This window comes from Macaca mulatta, chromosome 2 (assembly GCF_049350105.2).
Source record: "Macaca mulatta isolate MMU2019108-1 chromosome 2, T2T-MMU8v2.0, whole genome shotgun sequence".
Classification (NCBI taxonomy): domain Eukaryota; kingdom Metazoa; phylum Chordata; class Mammalia; order Primates; family Cercopithecidae; genus Macaca; species Macaca mulatta.
The window spans coordinates 105,290,879-105,313,433 of NC_133407.1; the positions used below are offsets into that span (position 1 = coordinate 105,290,879).

At 44.6% G+C, this 22,555-nt stretch overlaps 2 protein-coding genes across 11 annotated transcripts in view; one reads left to right on the forward strand and one right to left on the reverse strand.

Annotated features, from left to right (window-relative positions):
- ULK4 (unc-51 like kinase 4) overlaps positions 1-4,251 on the reverse strand; it is a 706,344-nt gene extending 702,093 nt beyond the window's left edge. For 9 of the 10 annotated variants that reach the window (XR_013413811.1, XR_001443048.3, XM_077992220.1 and 6 more), the window contains exon 1: positions 4,166-4,251. The gene's annotated coding sequence lies outside the window, so the exon portion shown is untranslated. Of the gene's footprint in view, positions 1-3,395; positions 3,446-4,165 lie in introns of all 10 variants that reach the window. The other variant, XM_028843987.2, reaches the window with a different exon arrangement.
- A 17,060-nt stretch (positions 4,252-21,311) lies between these two features.
- LOC717935 (gem-associated protein 2-like) lies at positions 21,312-22,313 on the forward strand. Its single transcript, XM_077994080.1, has 2 exons — positions 21,312-21,515; positions 21,825-22,313. The coding sequence occupies exons 1-2, from the start codon at positions 21,312-21,314 to the stop codon at positions 22,311-22,313; spliced, it is 693 nt and encodes a 230-aa protein (XP_077850206.1).
- Positions 22,314-22,555: the final 242 nt, after the last annotated feature.

The window sequence follows — 22,555 nt, forward strand, 5'->3', positions numbered from 1 at the left end:
ATTTTAAAAAATTAGCCAGCAGTGGTAGCCTGTGCATGTAGTCCCAGTTATTTGGGAGGCTAAGGCAGGAGGATAGCTTGAAGAGGCAGAGGATGCAGTGAGCCAAGATCTCACCACTGCACTCCAGCCTGGGCAACAAAGTGAGCCCCTGTCTCAAAAAAAAAAAACTTTGTATACCTCAAATACATACAATTACTGGTAGATCATACCTCAATATGGGTATATTAAAGAATTAAAAGCAGGGTCTCAGAGATATTTGTACCCCACATATTCACAGCTGCATTATTCACAGTAGTTAAAACATGGAAGCAACTTGTGTCCACTGAAACATGGATAAGCAAAATGTAATATATTTTGCTTTTGCAAAAACAAAGTTTTAGAGACTGGTGCACAACAATGTAACTGTTCTTAACCTCTACTAAACTTGTACCCTTAAAAAGGGTTAAGATGGTAAATTTTATGTGTATTTTACCACAATTAAAAATTTTTTAAGACTTCAAAAAATTAATAACAAAACTGGTGAATATATTGGCTGGATGTGGTGGCTCAAGCCTGTAATCCCAGCACTTTAGGAAGTCGAGTCAGGCAGATCACCTGAGGTCACAAGTTCGGGACCCGGCTGGCCAACATGGTGAAACCCCATCTCTACTAAAAATATAAAAAAAAAAAAAATTATCCAGGAATGGTTGCACACACCTGTAATCCCAGCTACTCAAGAGGGTGAGGCAAGAGAATTGCTTGAACCCGGAAGGCGGAGGGAGGTTGCAGTGAACTGAGATTGCACCATTGCACTCCAGCCTGGGCAACAAGAGTGAAACTCTGTCTCAAAAAAAAAAAAAAAAAAAAATTAAGAAAACTCATTTTACAGATCAAAAAAAAATCCAAGATTGTTCTATCCTAGGAGAGGAAAATTTTTTTCTATAAAATGTTAGGGGGAAAAATTTTAGGTTTTACACTTTATGGTTTCTGTCACAGCTACTCACCTTTGCTCTTGAACTAGAAAAGCAACCAGAGACAATAAGCAAATGGATAGATATGGCTGAGTTCCATTAAAACTTTTATTTATGGGCGGGGTGCGATGGCTCACACCTGTAATCCCAGCACTTTGGGAGGCCAAGGCAGGTAGATCACCTGAAGTCAGGAGTTCAAGACTAGCCTGGGCAACATGACGAAACACCATCTCTACTAAAAATAGAAAAATTAGGCCAGGCGCAGTGGCTCACACCTGTAATCACAGCACTTTGGGAGGCTGAGGCGGGTGGATCACCTGAGGTCAGGAGATCAAGACCATCCTGGCTAACACAGTGAAACCCCATCTCTACTAAAAATACAGGAAATTAGCCAGGCATGGTGGCGTGCACCTGCAGTCCCAGCTACTCGGGAGGCTGAGGCAAGGGAATGGCTTGAACTCAGGAGGCGGAGGTTGCAATGAGCCAACTGCACCACTGCACTTCAGCCTGGGTGACAGAGACACCATCTCAAAAAAAAATAATAATAATTAATTAGTTAAAAACAAAAAGGCACTGGTTAGTATCTTTCTTTTCATGACAGTTTCCGTAAGTCCTTTTTATATTCCTCTTCGTTCTAAAACGCATTCATTAAAAAGAATGAAATCCTACCACACCCAGCTAATTTTTTGTGTTTTTGGTAGATATGGGGTCCTGCTATGTTGCCCAGGCTGGTCTAGAACTCTTGGCCTAAAGTGATCCACCTGTCTCGGCCTTCCAAAGTGCTAGGATTATAGGTATGAGCCACCGCGCCTGCCAGTAAGTTATTTTTCAATGTAATCCCAACACTTTTGGAGGTGGAGGCAGGATTGTCTGAGGCCAAGAGTTCAAGACCAGCCTGGGCAACATGATGAGATCCGGACTCTACACAAATACAAAAAGCCTGGCATGGTGGTGCACGCCTGTGAGGCCTCAGCCTCCCAAGTAGCTGGGACTACAGGTGTGTGCCACCAGCAGCTACATGGTATGTATTATAACCAAAATAAGATTAAACTGACAGTATGCTAAGATGGGAAGTTATTAAGACAGAAAAAATATAATCAGAAACATTAAGTGTTCAGAAATTGTCTACATTAGGATATATCAGGATAAGATGATAAAATAAGTTTTCATAAGGTATGTATAACTGAGTTCTTGAAAATGAGGTTTGAGGCTACAGGTGAAAAAATGAAGTACAATCTTGGGTTTTTTTGTGTTTGTTTGTTTGTTTGTTTTAAGGAAGGCTAAGTCTTGAACCCCTGGGCTCAAGCAATCCTCCTGCCTCAGACTCCCAAAATTCTGGAATTACAGGTGCAAGCCACCGCCCAGCCAATCCTGAAATTTTGAATTTGATTTAGGCCAAATTCATTTCCTTAACCTTTACTTTAGTCACATCTGACCATCAAGTCATATCTGGACAATTTCCATCTGAAATTAACAAAACACATTAGCTATAAATCTGCTTAGGGTGGTTTGTTACTTTCAAACATTTCTCCTCTCTAGGGCTTAGTTTCCTTAGAGTAAAATAAGAATTGGATCAGGTGATTTTCTATCTTTTTTTTTTTGGACAGGGTCTCACTCCGTGGCCCAGGCTGGAGTGCAGGAGCAAGATCTAGGCTCACTGCAACCTCCACCTCCAGGGTTCAAATGATTCTCGTGCCTCAGCCTCCAGAGTAGCTACCTCAGCCTCTGGCACGTCACCACACCCAGCTAATTTTTTGTGTTTCTGGTAGATATGGGGTTTCGCTATGTTGCCCAGGCTGGTCTAGAACTCCTGGCCTCAAGTGATCCGCCTGTCCCTGGCTTCCAAAGTGCTAGGATTACAGGTATGAGCCACCGCTCCTGGCACTAAGTTATTTTTCAATAACTTATTAATCGTTGAAATTCCATGACTTTAAGATTCTTTAACTCAGTCCAAAGACGTTCCCCATTACAGACTTCCTAATATTCATTTTTAAATCTGTAACCTCTTAGTTGTAAAATAAAACACAAATACAGAAAACTCCACAAAATATACTTTAATGAATTACGAAAGAGGGACACCCTTCTAATCACCATCTAGGATCAGGAAATAGGACTTTGCCAGCCACATAAGAAGCCCCTCCGTGAGCCTATCTCAATCACCAACCCTCCTGATACCCACAAGTAACCACTCCCTGACTTTCGTAGTCATCACTTCCTTACGTTTCTTCATGGTTTTCTCACCCGAGTATGCTTTCTGAGAAACCACAGTTTAGTCTCTTAACCTATAGTGCTCCTAGGGAAGTCTCTCTTAATTCACAAGTTCACCTAAGCATCTAAGAAGCCAGAAGGCAGAGGTGCAAATGAGGCATTTAAGAGTCAGGGGGCAGGTCCTACATTCAAGGAACGCTGAGAGCGACCAGGTGATAAGAGCGCACAAGTGCCCACCTTCAGCACAATCATGACTCCCGCACCAGAAGCATGAGCATCACCTGGGACTTAATAGAAATGAAAAAGTTATCGGCCCTGCCCCAGATTTACAGAATCATACACTCCGGCGGTAGGGCCTGGCCTTCTGTGTTACTACACGCCCTGGGGTGACTGGGATGCGCTCAAGTGTGCGAACTGCCGGCCAAATCAACCTTCGCCTGAGATGTAACGGATGGCGAGCGCCATGCTAAGCACTCCATAGGTGTTCCTCCTCGCTGCACTTCACAGACTCAATTATCACAGACTCAGGGTCGCTACGTAGTCACTCGCACCCCACTCCCCAGGCAGCTCGCGGCGGGCGAATCGGCGGCTTTCGCGGCCTCGCCACGTCCGTAGGCATCAGTTCGCGAGGCCGGCTGGGAGCCTAGGAAGCGCTGCAGGGCGGTGAAAACGCGGTCCGCTCTGGGGAGTTAAGAGGTGGCGTCCCTAAAGCACCATCTCCCAAGCCGAAAAACACGAGCCCTCTCTCCCCGCTGCACCCAGCTCCTAGAAAAGGCGTCCTGTGTGCCCTTAACTAAAGCCCGGATAAAAACGGGCGGTTTTTCGTTTAACAAGAGCGCAAAGCAGGGCAGTGAAGGGGGCACGGGGTCTACGGCCAGAAGGAGAGAGGGCGGACAGGCGCCCCCACCCTCCCCCCCCCGCCCCCGCAGGCCTGCGCTCTCTTCTGCGACCGCTTAGGCAGACACGAACCCAGACTCGTGGCTACTAAAACCGCCACAGCCACGCACCTGGTAGGTAAGTCAAGAAAAGACTCGAGTCCACTTGGCTGCTCCCGCGGTTGCGCACATCTCGGCCTCTGCCTCAGGACAGGTCCACATTCCCAAGAATAGGGGAGAAAGCAGTGAAGCAAAGCGGAACGCGCGGAAGCGCCGACCAGCCTTACGGAGGCGGAGCCCCTCCAGGTTTGGATTCGTCCATACGGTTTCCAGGGCAGCACACAGAACGCCGGAAGAAGCTCACGAAGCTGACTGGCTGTACAGTTTCCGTTCCTGTTGGCGGGGACCCGGAAGTGAGTGACCACGAGAGCCCCTCCCTCCACCCAAAGGGCTTCACGCCCGGCCTTTGGACGAGCCCACAGGCTAGAGACTGGGAGTAACCACCACCCCTCTATGTTTGGATTTGCTCGGTCCATCTCCATGGCTGCACGCAGAACGCCGGAAAAACGCAAAGCGCTGATTGGCTAAGAGTCTCAGTTCCTATTGGCTAGAGCCTGAAGCCAGTGAGGGACTATTCTTCAATCTTAAGTGGGTGCTGAGGCTGGAGTATGAAGTCCTGGGCTGTCGTCGTTTCTTCTCTTCCCGTCCCCACTGTACTGTTTCCTTCCATTCTCTTCTTTCTGGCGTCTTCTGGGAGCCCAGGTGGACGTGGTGGCATAGTCTGGATAACCAACAGCGGCGCAGAAGCAGGGGTCCCGGAGTCCTCACCATTTAGAAAAGAGAAGGCTGCGAATTACCTTCCTTTTTGGAGATGGAGGAAACAGATGAGACACTCTGATCCCAAGTTGATTGTGTAAACTAAAAATAAAAGTTCCGGCCGGGCGCGGTGGCTCAAGCCTGTAATTCCAGCACTTTGGGAGGCTGAGACGGGCGGATCACGAGGTCAGGAGATCGAGACCATCCTGGCTAACACGGTGAAACCCCGTCTCTGCTAAAAAATACAAAAAACTAGCCGGGCGAGGTGGCGGCGCCTGTAGTCCCAGCTACTCGGGAGGCTGAGGCAGGAGAATGGCGTGAACCCAGGAGGCGGAGCTTGCAGTGAGCTGAGATCCGGCCACTGCACTCCAGCCTGGGCGACAGAGCGAGACTCCGTCTCAAAAAAAAAAAAAAAAAAAAGTTCCAAGCCCCCCTACCAACTGAGTGGACCCCTCCTCTGGGCCAAAGGCATGCCAAAGTTAACCTGAAGAACTAACACAGGCCATGATGGGAAGATGGGGTGGGACAGGCTTCGTTATACCTTCCTCCCTTTGGAATACAGGCACAGCTGACCAGCATTAACATTAATCAGAGACCATAAGACTGACGAAACAGACTTTTTGCAGCAATAAGATACCAACATGGCAGCAAGCCCCGAAAGACATTGAAGTATTTTATCCATATATGTATATATGCACACACACACATATACATATATATTCTTAAATAAAATATATATACATATATACTCATAAATATTTTGAGACGGAGTCTCACTCCGTCACACAGGCTAGAGGGCAGTGGCGCAGTCTCGGCTCACTGCAACCTCCGCCTCCTGGGTTCAAGTGATTCTCCTGCCTCAGCCTCCCAAGTAGCTGGGATTACAGGCGTGTGCGACTACACTGACTAATTTTTAGTAGAGACGGGGTTTCACCCTGTTGGCCAAGCTGGTCTTGAACTCCTGACCTCAGTTGATCCACCCGCCTTGGCCTCCCAAAGTGCTGGGATTACAGGTGTGAACCATTGTGCCCAGTCAAATATATTTCTTTGACGTATTTTGAAATGGCTTTGCAGCGCTATTTCTTCTCGGGGGAAAATCGACATTCTGTGACGAATCCCCTTGTCTTTCCAGGTCTTTTCCCTGATGCTGGAGAGAATTAACTAAGAACCTGACACCTGTTTTAAGTCTGATAAGAAACATTTACGATCTATTCTCTCTGAAACCTGCTACATAGAGGCTTCATCTGCATAACAAGAACCCTGGTCTCTGCAACCTTTTATCTAAACCCAGACACTGCTTTCTGTTGGTTCCAGGTCTTTATATAATAACTCTTTTAACCAATTGCCAATTGTAAGGTATATGGATGTGCTTTGGTCAAGGAATACGCCAAGGTGGATATCCGGGCCAGAGCGACTCAGCGAGTTTAGGATACAGGCGCGTATTCCACTTGTTATATAACTTGTTTACGTAAGTTCATATTTGAATCTGAGCCACTGTTACCTGTTGAAGGTATAACTGCCCTACTGACACTGTGCACAGGGCTGAGTTCAGCACAGCATGACCTGGTTCGTGCACTGGTGCCCAGAGTAATGCTACTAACCCCTCTAAGGGAGAGCGGTTGCCCTTAAGGTGGGCAGAGGGGAGCTGAGCCAGGAACCAGCTTTTGCCCAGAGGGAGAGTTAAGCTGCTGACCCTGACAGACCTGGCTTTGCAGGCCAGGGAGTGCAGCTGCAGGCATGGGGGCAACAGGAGCCACAGAGCCAGAGCAGACAGTCGAGATAAAGCTGGACAGTGTGGGAGGGCTCGTGCGATTAAGCTGCTGATGAGAGAGCTGCTGAATAAAACTACATTTCACTTGCCTACACGCCCCCCACCCCCACTAGTGTTCTTTTAGCTATTCACCCATCCATCCACTACCCTTGGACCTCAGCTGGGGTTGGAACTTGACAATTGGCATAGTCGTGGCATAACACCAATCACGTATTAAATCCACCCTGATGTAGAAGCTCTTTCCAGCTTTCCTGACCCAACCATTACCTTATGTTATGTATTGATTGGTATCTTATTTCTCCGTAAAACATGTGAAACCAAGCTGCAGCTCGGTCACATTAGTTGTCAGGCCTCTGAGCCCGAGCTAAGCCATCATATCCCCTGTGACCTGCATGTATACATCCAGCTAGGCTGAAGCAACTGAAGATCCACAAAGGAAGTGAAAATAGCCTTAACTGATGACATTCCACCATTGTGATTTGTTTCTGCCCCACCCTACCTGATCAATGTACTTTGTAATCTCCCCCACCCTTAAGAAGGTTCTTTGTAATTCTCCCCACACTTGAGAATGTACTTTGTGAGATCCACCCCCTGCCCGCAAATATTGCTCCTAACTCCACTGCCTATCCCAAAACCTATAAGAACTAATGATAATCCCACCACCCTTTGCTGACTCTCTTTTCAGACTCAGCCCGCCTGCACCCAGGTGAAATAAACAGCCTTGTTGCTCACGCAAAGCCTGTTTGGTGATCTCTTCACACGGAGGCGTGAGACATTAGCCACATGTTCTTAGGGCCTCTTGAGACTGCCTCGAGCCATGGTCACTCAGATTTGGCTCAGAATAAATCTCTTTAAATATTTTACAGAGTTTAACTCTTTTTGTCAACTATCACTTAAGGCTTTCAAAGCTCCACACTTGCAAATTTCAACCACCAGACACATTGGAACCTGTACTCCAGCCTCAGTAACACAGCAAAACCCTCTCTCTAAAAAGGAAATATAAAAAGAAATTTTATTTTTTGCTAATTTTACAAGCATTGCTATTATTTAATGCCTCTTTGTATGAAGTAACAAATAAATTTCTTTTCTGCAGCATTTAATGCAATCCTTTGCCTAAAGAAGGAAATTTCTATGTGCTTGAATGATTCTTTTTTTTTTTTTGAGACAGAGTTTCACTCTTGTTGCCCAGGCTGGAGTGCAATGGCGCAATCTCACCTCACCACAACCTCTGCCTCCCGAGTTCAAGCAATTCTCCTGCCTCAGCCTCCTGAGTAGCTGGGATTACAGGAATGCGCCACCACCTCGCCCGGCTAAGTTTATGTACTTTCAGTAGAGACGGAGTTTCTTCATTTTGGTCAGGCTGGTCTGGAACTCCCGACCTCAGGTGATCCGCCCACCTGGGCCTCCCAAAGTGCTGGGATTATAGGCGTAAGCCACCATGCCCGGTCGAGAGATTCTTTATGATCATCCAGAGGTGAGAAAATGAACCAGCTCCCCACTTCAGCATCCTTCAATGCAAAAGTGGTTTGCAAACTTTACCATCAGAATCACCTGGAGCTCTTGTTAAAACGTAGATTTCTGGCCCCACCTATAAAACTTCTGGTTCTGTATCTCAATGGGGCCTAAAATTTTGCATTTCTCTCAAGTTACCAGGTGATGTCAATGTTGCAAGTTGAGCACCACACTTTTCAAACAAACATCTAGAAAAAATGTTCTGATCTCAGGTAAATCACATCTCCTTTTACTTCTAACCCTTCCTGCCTTCTCAAGAATCCCAGTATCCATTATTGTCAGGTGGGTGTATTTAACAGCTTTGGTAGGGAAAACGTTTCCTCATGGACTACTGCCAAATTAATGAAGATTAAAACTTTGAAATTTTTTTTTTTCTGAGTTCTGATAAATAACCTAAAAGTTCATGTCAGAAGCAATATCAGATCCTGGGTCTTCTTAGCCTAAGTTCCTTGGATGCTTCTGTCAGAGGCATGCCAACCAGAGTGACTCCATCTTGAATAGGGGCTGGGTAAAATAAGGGTGAGGCCTTCTGGGCTGCATTCCCAGGTGGTTAGGCATTCTTAGTCATGGGATGAGAGAGGAGGTTGGCACAAGCTACAGGTCAGAAGACCTTGCTGATAAAACAGGTTGCAGTAAAGAAGCCAGCCAAAACTCACCAAAACCAAGATGGTGACAAAAGTGGCCTCTGGTCACCCTCACTGTGCATTATACGCTAATTAAATACATTAGCATGATAAAAGACACTCCCACCAGTGCCATGACAATTTACAAATGCCATGGCAACATCAGGAAGTTACTCTATTTGGTCTAGAAGTGGGAGGTACCCTCAGTTCTGGGAACTGCCCACGCTTTTTGCGGAAAACTTACGAATAATCCACCCGTTGTATAGCATATATCAAGATATAGACTGGGCATGGTGGCTGACGCCTGTAATCCCAGCACTTTGAGAGGCCAAGGTGGGCAGATCACTTGAGATCAGAAGTTTAAGACCAGCCTGGCCAAAATGGTGAAACCCCATCTCGACTAAAAATACAAAAATTAGCCGGGCATGGTGGCATGCACCTGTAATCCCAGCTACTCAGGAGGCTGAGGTGGGAGAATTGCTTGAACCCGGACAGGGTCGGGGGCTGAGGTTGCAGTGAGCCAAGATGGCACCACTGCACTCCATCCTGGGCGACAGAGTGAGACTCTGCCAAAGAAAGGAAGGCAGGAGGGAGGGAGGGAAGGAAGGAAGAAAGGAAGGAAGGGAGGGAGGGAGACATGCAGGCAGGTAGGCAGGTTGGAAGGAAGGAACTATAACAATTATCAGTCCAGCAGCCCAAGCTGCTGCCCTGCCTGTGGAGTAGCCATTCTTTTATTCCTTCACTTTCTTAATGAACTTACTTTCGCTTTCTTGTATGGATTCCCCTCGAATTCTTTCTTGCTTGAGATCCAAGGACCCTCTTTTGGGGTCTGAATCGGGACCCCTTTCTGGTAACACTTCCAGGCAACACATGAACCTACAAAGACAATTAAATTTTTGTATGCATGTGCATTTGTTTCTGGCTAGAGGGTCTGTGGGTTTGGTCAGATTCTCAAAGGTGCCAATGACTCAGAAAAGTTTAAGAACTCCTGCTATAAATAATTTTAAGACAATATCACAAAAGACAAACTAGAGAAAGCATGGACCATTTTAAGACAGTATCACAAAAGACAAACCAGAGAGGCCAGGCGCAGTGGCTCACGCCTGTAATCCCAACACTTTGGGAGGCCGAGGCAGGCGGATCGTGAGGTCAGGAGATGGAGACCATCCTGGCTAACATGGTGAAACCCCATCTCTACTAAAACTACAAAAAATTAGCTGGGCATCGTGGCGAGCGCCTGTAGACCCAGCTCCTCAGGAGGCTGAGGCAGAAGAATGGCGTGAACCCGGGAGGCGGAGCTTGCAGTCAACTGAGATGGCACCACTGCCCTCCAGCCTGGGCGACAGAGTGAGACTCTGTCTCAAAAAAAAAAAAAAGACAAACCAGAGAAAGCATGGACCCTACTCAGTGACCACTACTGGTCCAAAGATTAGACCTTGACAGACATTAGTTCAATTTCAAAAAGTATAAAACAGTTGAGTGCTATTTAGATTCTTAAGTAGGACTGAGAGCTGAAATGCCATGTTTTGAATTGCTTAAATTCCCAACTGCTTTCAGAGTGACCTTTGCTTTCATCTCAGTTTTAGATTTTCATTCTCATTATAATTGGTAAGAGTGGATCTGACATGGAGAATATCAATGTGGAGTTTATTCAGGCAAATTCTTCTTTCCAGAAACAACTAATGTCTCATCTTCCTCACTTCTAGATGATCATGAAGAACCTCTTGCCAGACTCAGTGGCTCACAGCTGTAATCCCAGTACTTTGGGAGGCTGAGGTGAGAGGATCACCTGAGCCTAGAAGATCAAGGCTGCAGTAAGTCATGATCGCACCACTGCCCTCCAGTCTGGATGATAGAGTGTGACTTTGTCTCAAAAAAATTAAAAACAAAAACCTCTTAATTCGAGCACATAGAAACTTCCTTTTTTAAGGCCGGGTGCAGTGGCTCACGCCTGTAATGCCAGCACTTTGTGAAGCCAAGGCAGGCAAATTACCTGAGGACAGAAGTTGAAGATCAACCTGGCCAACATAGTGAAACCCCGTCTCTACTAAAAATACAAAAAGTAGCCAGGAGTGGTGGTGGGTGCTTATAAAACCAGCTACTCAGGAGGCTGAGGCAGGTGAATCTCTTGAACCCAGGAGGCAGAGGTTACAGTGAGCAGAGATTATGCCACTGCACTCCAACCTGGGCAACAGAACAAGACTCTCAAAAAAAAAAAAAAAGAAAAAGAAAGAAACTTTCTTTTTTTTTTTTTTGAGACGGAGTCTCGCTCTGTCACCCAGGCTGGAGTGCATTGGCCGGATCTCAGCTCACTGCAAGCTCCGCCTCCCGGGTTCACGCCATTCTCCTGCCTCAGCCTCCCGAGTAGCTGGGACTACAGGCGCCTGCCACCTCGCCCGGCTAAGTTTTTGTATTTTTAGTAGAGACGGGGTTTCACTGTGTTAGCCAGGATGGTCTCGATCTCCTGACCTCGTGATCCGCCCGCCTCGGCCTCCCAAAGTGCTGGGATTACAGGCTTGAGCCACCGCGCCCGGCCAGAAACTTTCTTTTTTAGGCAAAGCATTGCATTAGATATTGCAGAAGAGAAAAAATATTCATACAAAGAAGTATATGAATAATAATAACAATAATAATGCATGTAAAGTTAGCAAAATATAAAATTCGTTTTTAAATTTCTCTTCTTTTTTTTTTTTTTTTTTTTTTTTGAGACAGAGTCTCCCTCTGTCTCCCAGGCTGGAGTACAGTGGCATGATCTTGGCTCACTGCAACCTCCACCTCCCGTGTTCAAGCGATTATCCTGTCTCAGCCTCCCCAGTAGCTTGAATTATAGGCATCTGCCACCACACCCAGCTAATTTTTGTATTTTTTAGTAGAGACGGGGTTTCACCATGTCAACCAGGCTGGTCTTGAACTCCTGACCTCAGGTGAACTACCTGCCACGGCCTCCCGAAATGCTGGGATTACAGGCATGAGCCATCACACCTGGCCTAAATATCTTTTTTAGAGACAGGGCCTCCCTCTGTTGCCTAGGCTGCAGTGCAGTGGCATGATAATAGCTCACCGTAGCCTCAAACTCCTGGGCTCAAGAGAGTCTCCCATGTCAGCCTCCCTAGTAGCTAGGACTCCAGATGCACACCACCATGCCTGGCTACGCACGCGCGCGCGCGTGTGTGTGTGTGTGTGTGTGTGTGTGTGTAGATGGGGCCTGGGGTCTCGCTATGTTGCCCAACCTGGTCTCAAGCAATCCTACCATCTCAGACTCCCAAAGGGCTAGGATTACAGGCATGAGCCACCACACCCAAAAATGTTTATTATCTGAAGTATGCTTTACCCTCAAGTTCTAAAGGCACCTAAAAAGGAGAAAAAAAATGTTTTATCATGTTTGTTTTTAAATTATTTTATTTCTACAAATTCATGGGGTAAGTGTGAAATTTTGTTACATGCATGTAATTCATAGTGATCAAGTCAGGGTATTTAGAGTGCCCATCACTCAAGTTCCATATCTTTTTGTAAAGTATTGTCACTCTACTCTGCTATCAAACATTGAATTTCTTCCTTCTAACTATATTTTTGTACACTTTAACACACTTTACTTCATTATCCCCTCTCTCCGCACTCACCTTTCCCAGTCTCTGTAATTTATCTTTCACTTCGTACCTCCATGTGATCAATGTTTTTAGCTTCCACATATAAGTAAGAGAATGAAATATTTGTCTTTTTGTGCCTGGCTTATTTCACACAAAATAATGGCCTCCAGTTCCATCCATGTGGCTACAAATGACATTGTTTCATTATAGAAAAAATAAATGAAGGAAAAGGAAAACAAATTAAGAAAATCCACTTGAATACTGGAGAGCAGTTAGAACAAAGAATACTTATTTCGAAGGCTCTGAAGGACTTCACGGGTGCTCAGGGTGGCCCCTAAGACAGACTCTCCACCTCTACTTAGAAAGGAACAAAAATAAGACACTTGGAAAGGCTACAATTGTCCTCATGAAATAATGTAGACTTAAGATTCAAGGTGAAGAACTGAACACGTGAATTTACCGCAAATACTCCTAAAAGCTCACTGCAATGACTGAATTGGGATTGAAACCATAAGGGCACTTAAGAACAAGCAAGGGAACCATCATTAGGTGGAAGTCCTGAAGCATTTTTTGGAACACAGAAAAGTACTTGACTTTAGGCAAACAGAGGATTCATAGCAACTGCACCTCAGCCACTAACATGTTAGTCCTGGAGCACTTATCCTCATCTTGTTAATGAATGAAAAGAATTCCACCTTTAATACCAGCAGATCTCATCACCCAAGGCAAGTTTCTCCTCGTAGTAACATTTACCTTCAAGGTAAAACATGGAAATACTTTCTAAACAATATGAACAAAAGGCTTGGGACAGTGGAGAATGAGTGAAAATCTGCTTTTTGAACCACAAAGCCTTTCCTTAAGCCCCTTTCCTGCAAACATAATGGCAATTAGTCTTCTAATCTTCAATTAAAAAATTGGAATGTTATTTATTGGGAAAGAGATTTGTACAAGAAATACTGACATCTGGCAAAAGAGAGTATTTCCTATTTTTTGTTTTGTTTTGTTTTTTTGAGACAAGGTCTGGCACTATCGACCAGGCTGGAGTACATGGCTTGATCTCGACTGGCTGCAACCTCTGCCTCCTGGGCTCAAGCAATTCTTCCATCTCAGCATCCCAAATAGCTGGGACTACCGGTATATGCCATGATGCCCAGATAATTTTTCTATTTTTTGGAGAGATGGATTTTTGCGTGTTGCCCAGTCTGTTCTTGAACTCATGAGCTCAAGCAATTCACTGGCCTACACCTCCCAAAGTCCTGGGCTTACAGGCTTGAGCCTCCACAGCATCCGGGCCACATTTCCTAATTTAAAAATAAAAACAAACAAACAAGAAAACCAGGACAGGGCACGGCGGCTCATGCCTATAATCCCAGCACTTTGGGAGGCCAAGGCAGGCTGATCACCTGAGATCGGGAGTTCAAGACCAGCCTGACAAACATGGATAAACCCCGTCTCTACAGAAAATACAAAATTAGCCAGGCGTTGTGGCGCATGCCCATAATCTCAGCTACTTGGGAGGCTAAGGCAGGAGAATGGCGTAAACACGAGAGGCAGAGGTTGCAGTGAGCCGAGATCGCACCATTGCACTCCGGCCTGGGCAACAAGAGCGAAACTCCATTTCAAAAAAAAAAAACAAAAAACAGAAACAAAACTATGCTTTTAGATGTCATTTTTTTAAAAAAAATTCACTACCTCATCACCATAAAACGAAGTTTACCAATCAATAAACCCCCCAATGTGCAGCAAACACTGAATGAGCCTTTTAGTGCCTTACTATTACATATGTGAGCACACAGTCAGAAATATCAAGATATGTGGCCGGGCACAGTGGCTCACGTCTGTAATCCCAGCACTTTGGGAGGTGAAGGTGGGCAGGTCACCTGAGGTCAGGAGTTCAAGACCAATCTGGCCAGCATGGTGAAACCCTGTGTCTACTAAAAATGCAAAATTAGCAGGGAGTGATGGCGCATGCCTGTAATCCCAGCTACTCAGGAGGCTGAGGCAGGAGAATCGCTTGAACCCGGGAGGCAGAGGCTGCAGTGAGCCAAGATCTCGCCATTGCACTACAGCCTGGGCAACAAGAGTGAAACTCCATCCCAAGAAAAAATAAAAAAAGAGAAATATCAAGATATTTGAGGAAAGACTCTAACATGAAAGCCATTAAAATAAGCAAACCAATAAATCAGATGACTAAAAAAATCAATGCAGAAAGCAAGTGAAAAACTTTAACAATAATAATTAATATCACCAAAAGCAAGTGAAAAGGTATAGTACCCATAGTTTGCATATTTTTATTTTACTTTTTACCAAATTCTTGTTCACCAGAGCTTGCATTTTATTTTATTTTATTTTATTTTATTTTATTTTATTTTATTTTATTTTAGATGGAGTTTCACTCTTGTTGCCCAGGTGGGAGTGCTCAATCTCGGCTCACCACAACCTCCGCCTCCTGGGTTCAAGCGATTCTCCTGCCTCAGCCTCCCAAATAGCTGGGATTACAAGCGCCCACCACCACACCCAGCTAATTTTTGTATTTTTAGTAGAGACAGGGCTTCACCACGTTGGCCAGGATGTGCTCAAACTCCTGACCTCGCTATCTGCCCGCCTTGGCCTCCCAAAGTGCTGGGATTACAGGTGTGAGCCACTGCACCCGGCCACATTTTATTTTTGATCAAGACATTTAAAAGTCTTTTTTTTTGGCCGGGCGCGGTGGCTCAAGCCTGTAATCCCAGCACTTTGGGAGGCCGAGGCGGGCGGATCACAAGGTCAGGAGATCGAGACCACAGTGAAACCCCGTCTCTACTAAAAATACAAAAAATTAGCCGGGCGCGGTGGCGGGCGCCTGTAGTCCCAGCTACTCAGGAGGCTGAGGCAGGAGAATGGCGGGAACCCGGGAGGCGGAGCTTGCAGTGAGCCGAGATCGCGCCACTGCACTCCAGCCTGGGCAACAGCGTGAGACTCCGTCTCAAAAAAAAAAAAAAAAAAAAAAAAAAAAAGTCTTTTTTTTTTTTTTTAAATTAGCAGTCAAATAGATTTTATTAGCCTATATGTTATTTGGGTTTTGGAATTTATTGAAATTCTCTTTGTGGTCTAACGAATGGCTACTGTTTTTTTAATGTACCACAAAAGTTTGGAAAGAAGACCTATCTTATTTGTTGAGTTCCAAATATCATATGCATATTTTCAAGCTTATTAACCGACATGTACAAATCTTCTAAACCCTCTTTTTATGTGGCATTGTCCTACTTACTCTGTCAGTTCCTGAGAAAGGTGTTTTGAAGTTGCTCATTATGGTTATGAATTTGCCAATTACATGTTGGATTTAGTTTCAAGACAATGAACTTAGAAAAATAACAACAGGCCGGGCGCGGTGGCTCAAGCCTGTAATCCCAGCACTTTGGGAGGCCGAGACGGGCGGATCACGAGGTCGGGAGATCGAGACCATCCTGGCTAACATGGTGAAACCCCGTCTCTACTAAAAAATACAAAAAAAACTAGCCGGGCGAGGTGGCGGGCGCCTGTAATCCCAGCTACTCGGGAGGCTGAGGCAGGAGAATGGCGTGAACCAGGGAGGCGGAGCTTGCAGTGAGCTGAGATCCGGCCACTGCACTCCAGCCCGGGCTACAGAGCAAGACTCCGTCTCAAAAAAAAAAAAAAAAAAAAGAAAAAGAAAAATAACAAAGCTGGACGTGCTCACTCATGCCTATAATCCCAACACTTTGGAAGGCTGAGGTGGCAGATCACTTGAGGTCAGGAGTTAGAGACCAGGCTGGACAACATGCTGAAACAATGTCTCTACTAAAAATATAAAAATTAGCCAAGTGTGATTGCAGGTGCCTGTGATCCCAGCTACTCTGGAGGCTGAGGCATCACTTGAATCCAGGAGGCGGAGGTTGCAGTGAGCTGAGACCATGCCACTGCCCTCCAGCCTAGGCAACAGAGCGAGACTCCATTTCAAAAACAAAAATAGAAAAAAAAGAAAAGAAAAGCAAAAGAGAAAAAGAAAAATAACAACAAAAATGATCACAGTGGAAACAGAAGAAAAGCGTTACTAAAGATAAAAAGCAGAAATTAATGAAAGAGAAGGGAAAAATCCACTAGCCAGGGGCATAAATTTAGAAGGCAGGAGATGGTTTCCATGGTGCTCTTCCAGGTTGTAAAGCTGGCCATGATGTCGTGGGGTCTCGAGTCCTCTTTAGGATATAGTGTGCTCCACTCTCAGATTACCAATTGAGGGAATAGATTATCCTAGAGACAGAAACTGGAGCCTGCGAGCTTCAAGACTGATGCTCCCCTTTACTCTGGGAGACCTGGGAAATAGCATGATAATTCTTCCAGCACTAGTGTATTAGTGAATACACTGGAAGAGCTAGACACCCTCTCCCTCTTGGATGGGAGATTTTCACCCTTATAATAACAACCTAAGAGTCCTTAAAATTTGTGGCCTTCTGGGATGTCTTTTTCCTTTAATAACCATATTAATGACTCTAGCATCCATTGCACATACTTGGCAACTGCAGACTAGACCAGATTTTCTGGGAAATAATATTTTTTGGTCTTTTCTCACAACAAATTCCTTAAGTCTTGCTTCCTTCTCAGCATCTTATCTCTAGTACATGCTAGTCTCATCTGACCCTGCTTCCCCTCACACATTTGACAGTGTAGAAGGGGGCCTTTTTTTCCTCTATTCTTATAAGTTCTGTGACCTGTGACTTTCACTGACAAAAGACAGATTAACAGGAGAAAAGTATACACATTTTATTTGATAATATTCTAAATTTTATGTGCACATGGAGGCCTTTGTAGAAAAGAAAGGAAGACTCAAATAAATGACTAGACCCAGGGGCTTATATATCATTTTAACAAAGAGCAATAAATTGTAGAAACATGAAGAGGCAATGGAAAAAGAGATTTGAGCTAGGGGGCAGTAAATTACAGGAAAGTGACTAGGAAACATATGGGGGAAATTAATGGAAGTTTTTAAATGTTTTTTTAAGATGGAGTCTCTGTTACACAGGCTGGAGTGCAGTGGTGTAATCTGAGCTCCCTGCAACCTCTGCCTCCTGGGTTCAAGCGATTCTCCTGCCTCAGCTTCTTGAGTAGCTGGGCCTGCACGTGTGTGCCACCACACCTGAATAATTTCTGTATTTTTGGTAGAGATAGGGTTTCACCATGTTGACCAGGGTGGTCCTGAACTCCTAGCCTCAAGTGATCAACCCATCTCAGCCCCTCAAAGTGTTGGGATTACAGGTGTGAGCCACTGCACCCAGCCAGATGTATTATTTTTGTAAGGTTTGTTTCTGTAGATTCATGTTCGTGTCAATTCCCCACCTCCGTTGATAAGAATGTTCTCCTTTTCCTGGTGCAGGGGGGTACTTTCTTTTTTTTTTTTTTTTTTTTTTTTTTTGAGACGAAGTCTGGCTCTGTCGCCCAGGCTGGAGTGCAGTGGCCGGATCTCAGCTCACTGCAAGCTCCGCCTCCCAGGTTTACACCATTCTCCTGCCTCAGCCTCCCGAGTAGCTGGGACTACAGGCGCCCGCCACCTCGCCTGGCTAGTTTTTTTGTATTTTTTAGTAGAGACGGGGTTTCACTGTGTTAGCCAGGATGGTCTCGATCTCCTGACCTAGTGATCCGCCCGTCTCGGCCTCCCTAAGTGTTGGGATTACAGGCTTGAGCCACCGTGCCCGGCCAAGGGAGGGTACTTTCTGGCAGGAAATTTATGCCCTCCTTTTAGGTAGAAAGAGGAGATTAGGGAATCCTTCCTGCATCTGCTGTTTCTGTCATCCAAGTATTAACAGGCCTGACCCTGAAATCAGCTGTCTCTCAATTGCCTTCAGTTCAAAATAGTCAATATGTCTAAGTGGCATGGTTTGGGATGGCATGTTCTGATCTTCTTCAATAGTACCTTTAAAAGTACTTTCCTTCTCCTTCTTCATTCCCCAAAGCCCACGTTACTCTGTGACACATACTTTTACTGAACGTGTGGCAATAACAGAGAGAAGTTCCAGCATAGAAAGAAAACAACTTAAAATTGAGTATTAAATATGGTGATGTTAAGGGTGTTAGAAAGCAGGCACTTGCACATTGCTGATGGGAGAGCAATTTGGCAGTATTCATGAAAATGGAAAATGCACATCCCCATTCGATCCAGCAATTCCACTTCTAGGAAGTGGCATGATCTTGGCTCACTGCAACCTCCACCTGCTGGGTTCAAGTGATTCTCCTGCTGCAGCCTCCCAAGTAGTTGGGACTACAAGCACGCATGACCCACATCTGGCTAATTTTTGTATTTTTTAGTAGATATGGGGTTTCACCATGTTAGTCAGGCTTGCCTCCAACTCCTCACCTCAAGTGATCTGCCTGCCTCGGTCTCCCGAAGTGCTGGGATTACAGGTGTAAGCCACTGCGCCCGGCCTGTACATCGTATGATTTAAATGAATATTTTAAAATTATATATATGTGCATACAATTATATGTGCATATACACATATGTAATATATAAAATATCTATAATGTATATATGTGTATATGCACATATACCTATACATTAAAGATATGTAAATGTGTATTTGTATTATACCCATATGAATGCATAATACACATATAAATGCATATATTCTGATTTTCTTCAACAGTTCTTTTAAAAGAACTGTTTGCATATACCTTTGTATATGTATATACATATATATGTATATATACATTTGTATATGTATATACATATATATGTATATATACATGTGAGCGTGATGCCTCACACTCACAGGCAACCTAGGGCTCTGCCTGAAGCTTTCTCTATTTTCCCTTCTCACCTCTTCTACCCCCTCTTTCTTCCTTGTCTTCAGGGAAAAATTTATAAGTCCTACTATGTTATCTGGGGCAGCATTTGAAATCTCTATTAATTACTTCCCTCTAGAGGAAACTGACCTAATCTGTTATCTGCAAACATCATTAAAGAATCTTCCTAAACAAATGTCTCCCATCCCTGATTTTTACCTTTAGCAATTCAAAGAATTTGCAGATTATTATAATTTAAAGTTTTCTCTTACAAATTCAGGTCAAACTATTAGGTCAGCCTCCCTGAACAATCTCCGATAGAACAAGGGAGAGGTGCTCTCTCCTTGTCCAGAATAAAAGCTAGTTTCCTTTCCTCTTTCCTGGTACAGAATTAACACTGAAAAGAATATTCTTATACATCAATCTTGGCAAGCATGTCAGGTTTTTTGTCTGAGGATAAATTCCTATGTGATAGGGTGGTGTCAACAGTTTAATATTTCCCCTGTGACTTTATTTATTTATTTATTTATTTATTTATTTATTTATTTATTATAATTTTTTTTTAGACAGGGCCTTGCTCTGTCACCAGGTTGGAGTGCAGTGGTGCAATCTCGGCTCACTGCGACCTCCACCTCTGGGTTCCAGTGATTCTCCTGCCTCAGGCTCCTAAGTAGCTGGGATTACAGATGCCCACAACCATGCCAGGCTAATTTTTGTATTTTTAGTAGAGACAGGGTTTCACCAAGTTGGCTAGGATGGTCTCTATCTCTTGACCTCATGATCCACCCACCTCAGCCTCCCAAAGTGCTGGGATTACAGGCGTGAGCCACTGTGCCCGGCCCCCTCTGTGGCTTTAAAAACATTATTATTTGTCAGTCACAGTGGCTTGCACCTCTAATCCCAGCACTTTGAGAGGCTGAGGTGGGCAGATCGCTTGAGCTCAGGAGTTGAAGACCAGCCTGAGCAATAGAGTGAAAGCCCATCTCTACCGAAAATACAAAAAATAACCCGGGTGTGTTGGTGCAAGCCTATAGTTGAGTTACTCATGAGGCTGAGGCAGGAGGATGTTGAGCCTGGGAGACAGAGGTTGCAGTGGGCTGAGATTGTGCCACTGCACTCCAGCCTGGGCAACAGAGCAAGACACTGTCTCAAAAAAAAAAAAAAAAGTATTATTAAGCTTAGAAAGACATTTATCATTTGGAGAGTAGATATTTGCATATTTTTCTACTTTCATTCTTTCAATTTTTACATAAAATTATTTAATCCATCTGGAATTTATTTTGGTGAACATTGGGAAATTAGGACATAACTTTATTACCCCTCAGAATACTTTAGCCAATTATCCCAGCACTAAAATTCTCCCTTTCCTCAGGAACTTGTGATGCCTTCCTCATTATAGACCAACTTTTTGATATATGCATTAAGGTCTGTTTCTAGCTTATTAATTTTGCTCCATGGGGCTCTATTTTTGCACTGGTTGGAGGCAGTTCTTAATAATTTTGTTTTAAATTTTTATAACAAGGAAGAAAAATTATCTGCAAAGAATGAGGGACAGAGATGATAATGAAGACATAAAAGGGGGAAATGGTTAAGACAAGACAGTGTAGTGTGTGTAATGAGGAGTCATTTAGAGTTGAATAACTAAGGCACTGAGCTGCTCTAATGGCCTGGCTATGGGTGGAGAAAATCAGGTTATGATTAGAGAAAAAGTCTTCCATCAGTACTCTCTGGAACCCGCATCAATTTAAAAGCAGAATCTGGCTGGGCACAGTGGCTCACGCCTGTAATCCCAGAACTTTGGGAGGCTGAAGTGGGCTGGTCACCTGAGGTCAGCAATTCAAGACCAGCCTTGTCAGCATGGTGAAACCCAGGCTCTACAAAAAAAATTCAAAAATTAGCCGGGCGTGGTGGCGCATGCCTGTAATCCCAGCTACTCGGGAGGCTGAGGCAGGAGAATCATTTGAACTCAGGAGGCAGAGGTCGCAACGAACTGAGATCGCGCCACTGCACTCCGGCCTGAGCGACAGAGCCAGACTCTCTCTCAAAAAAATTAAAAGTAGAATCTAAGGATTCCTATGTATTCTCCATTCCTTTATTCAACAAATATATATTGAGGACCTACTATGTGTTGGACACTATATTATCCTGAATCTAAATCAGTGATCAAAAAGATAGGATCGGGTCATTTGAAAACCATGGTTCGGGTACCAGCAGAGTCTGCAATGGAAGAGTTGACGCCTCAGCTATTGTCAGCAGAGCTCTGCAACTTGATGGAAGGTTTTGATCCCTTGGTTCCCCTGAGGACACCTCAGGAATGCCTGAGGCGGGTCCAGATCGAAGCAGCGCAATGTTCAGATGTTGTGGTAGCACAAATTGACCCAAAGAAGTTGAAAAGGAAGGCCGGGAGCAGTGGCTCATCCCTGTGATCCCAGCACTTTGGGAGGCCAAGGCAGGCAGATCACGAGGTCAGTAGTTCGAGAGCAGCCTGGCTAGCATGATGAAACCCTGTCTCTACCAAAAATACAAAAAATTAGCCTGACATGGTGGTACACACCTGTAATCCCAGATTCTTGGGAGGCTGAGGCAGGAGAATTGCTTGAACCCGGGAGGTGGAGGTTGCAGTGAGGTGAGATCGCACCATTGCACTCCAGCCTGGGCAACAGGAGCAAAACTCCGTCTCAAAAACAGAAAAGAAGTTGAAAAGGAAGCAAAGTGTGAATATTTTTCTTTCAGGATGCCAACCAGCCCCTGAAGGTTATTCCCCCACACTTCAGTGGCAACAGCAACAAGTGGCACTGTTTCCAACTGTTGGACAGAATGTGAACAAACATAGAAGTCACTGGAAATCACAACAGTTGGATAGTAATGTGACAATGCCAAAATCTGAAGATGAAAAAGGCTGGAAGAAATTTTCTCTGGGTGAAAAGTTATGTGCTGATGGGGCTGTTGGACAAGCCACAGTCGAAAGTCCCAGAGTAGATTCTGCACAAGAAAGATGGCTTTATGCTTTATGGACTTGTCTGGAAAAGTCTTTATTATCTCAGGCTCATTCACTGATTTGGCAGCTTGCAAGGTGCTGTGAAGTGAGGCTCTTAGTGGAGAGCAAACATGATGAGAAGGTTCCTGCTTTGAATTTATTAGTCTGCTTGGTTAGCAGGTATCTTGACCAATGTGATTTAGCTGATGAGCTATCTTGATGTAGCTGATCTTTCAGTGATAGAAGATATCTCTCACAAAGGCAGCTTAACTCTGAGGAAATGCAATGCCAATTCAACTACAGATTGCAACACATCTTCAACACTATGTGAGGAGTTCACATCTTACCCTGTGCCGTTCAGGTTGATACTCAGAATATAGGTTGTATTGATTTGAATGTCTGAAATATCAACGAAAAATCACCCCGCAGTTTTTGATGAACAGTTTGAACCGTTTTCTGTAA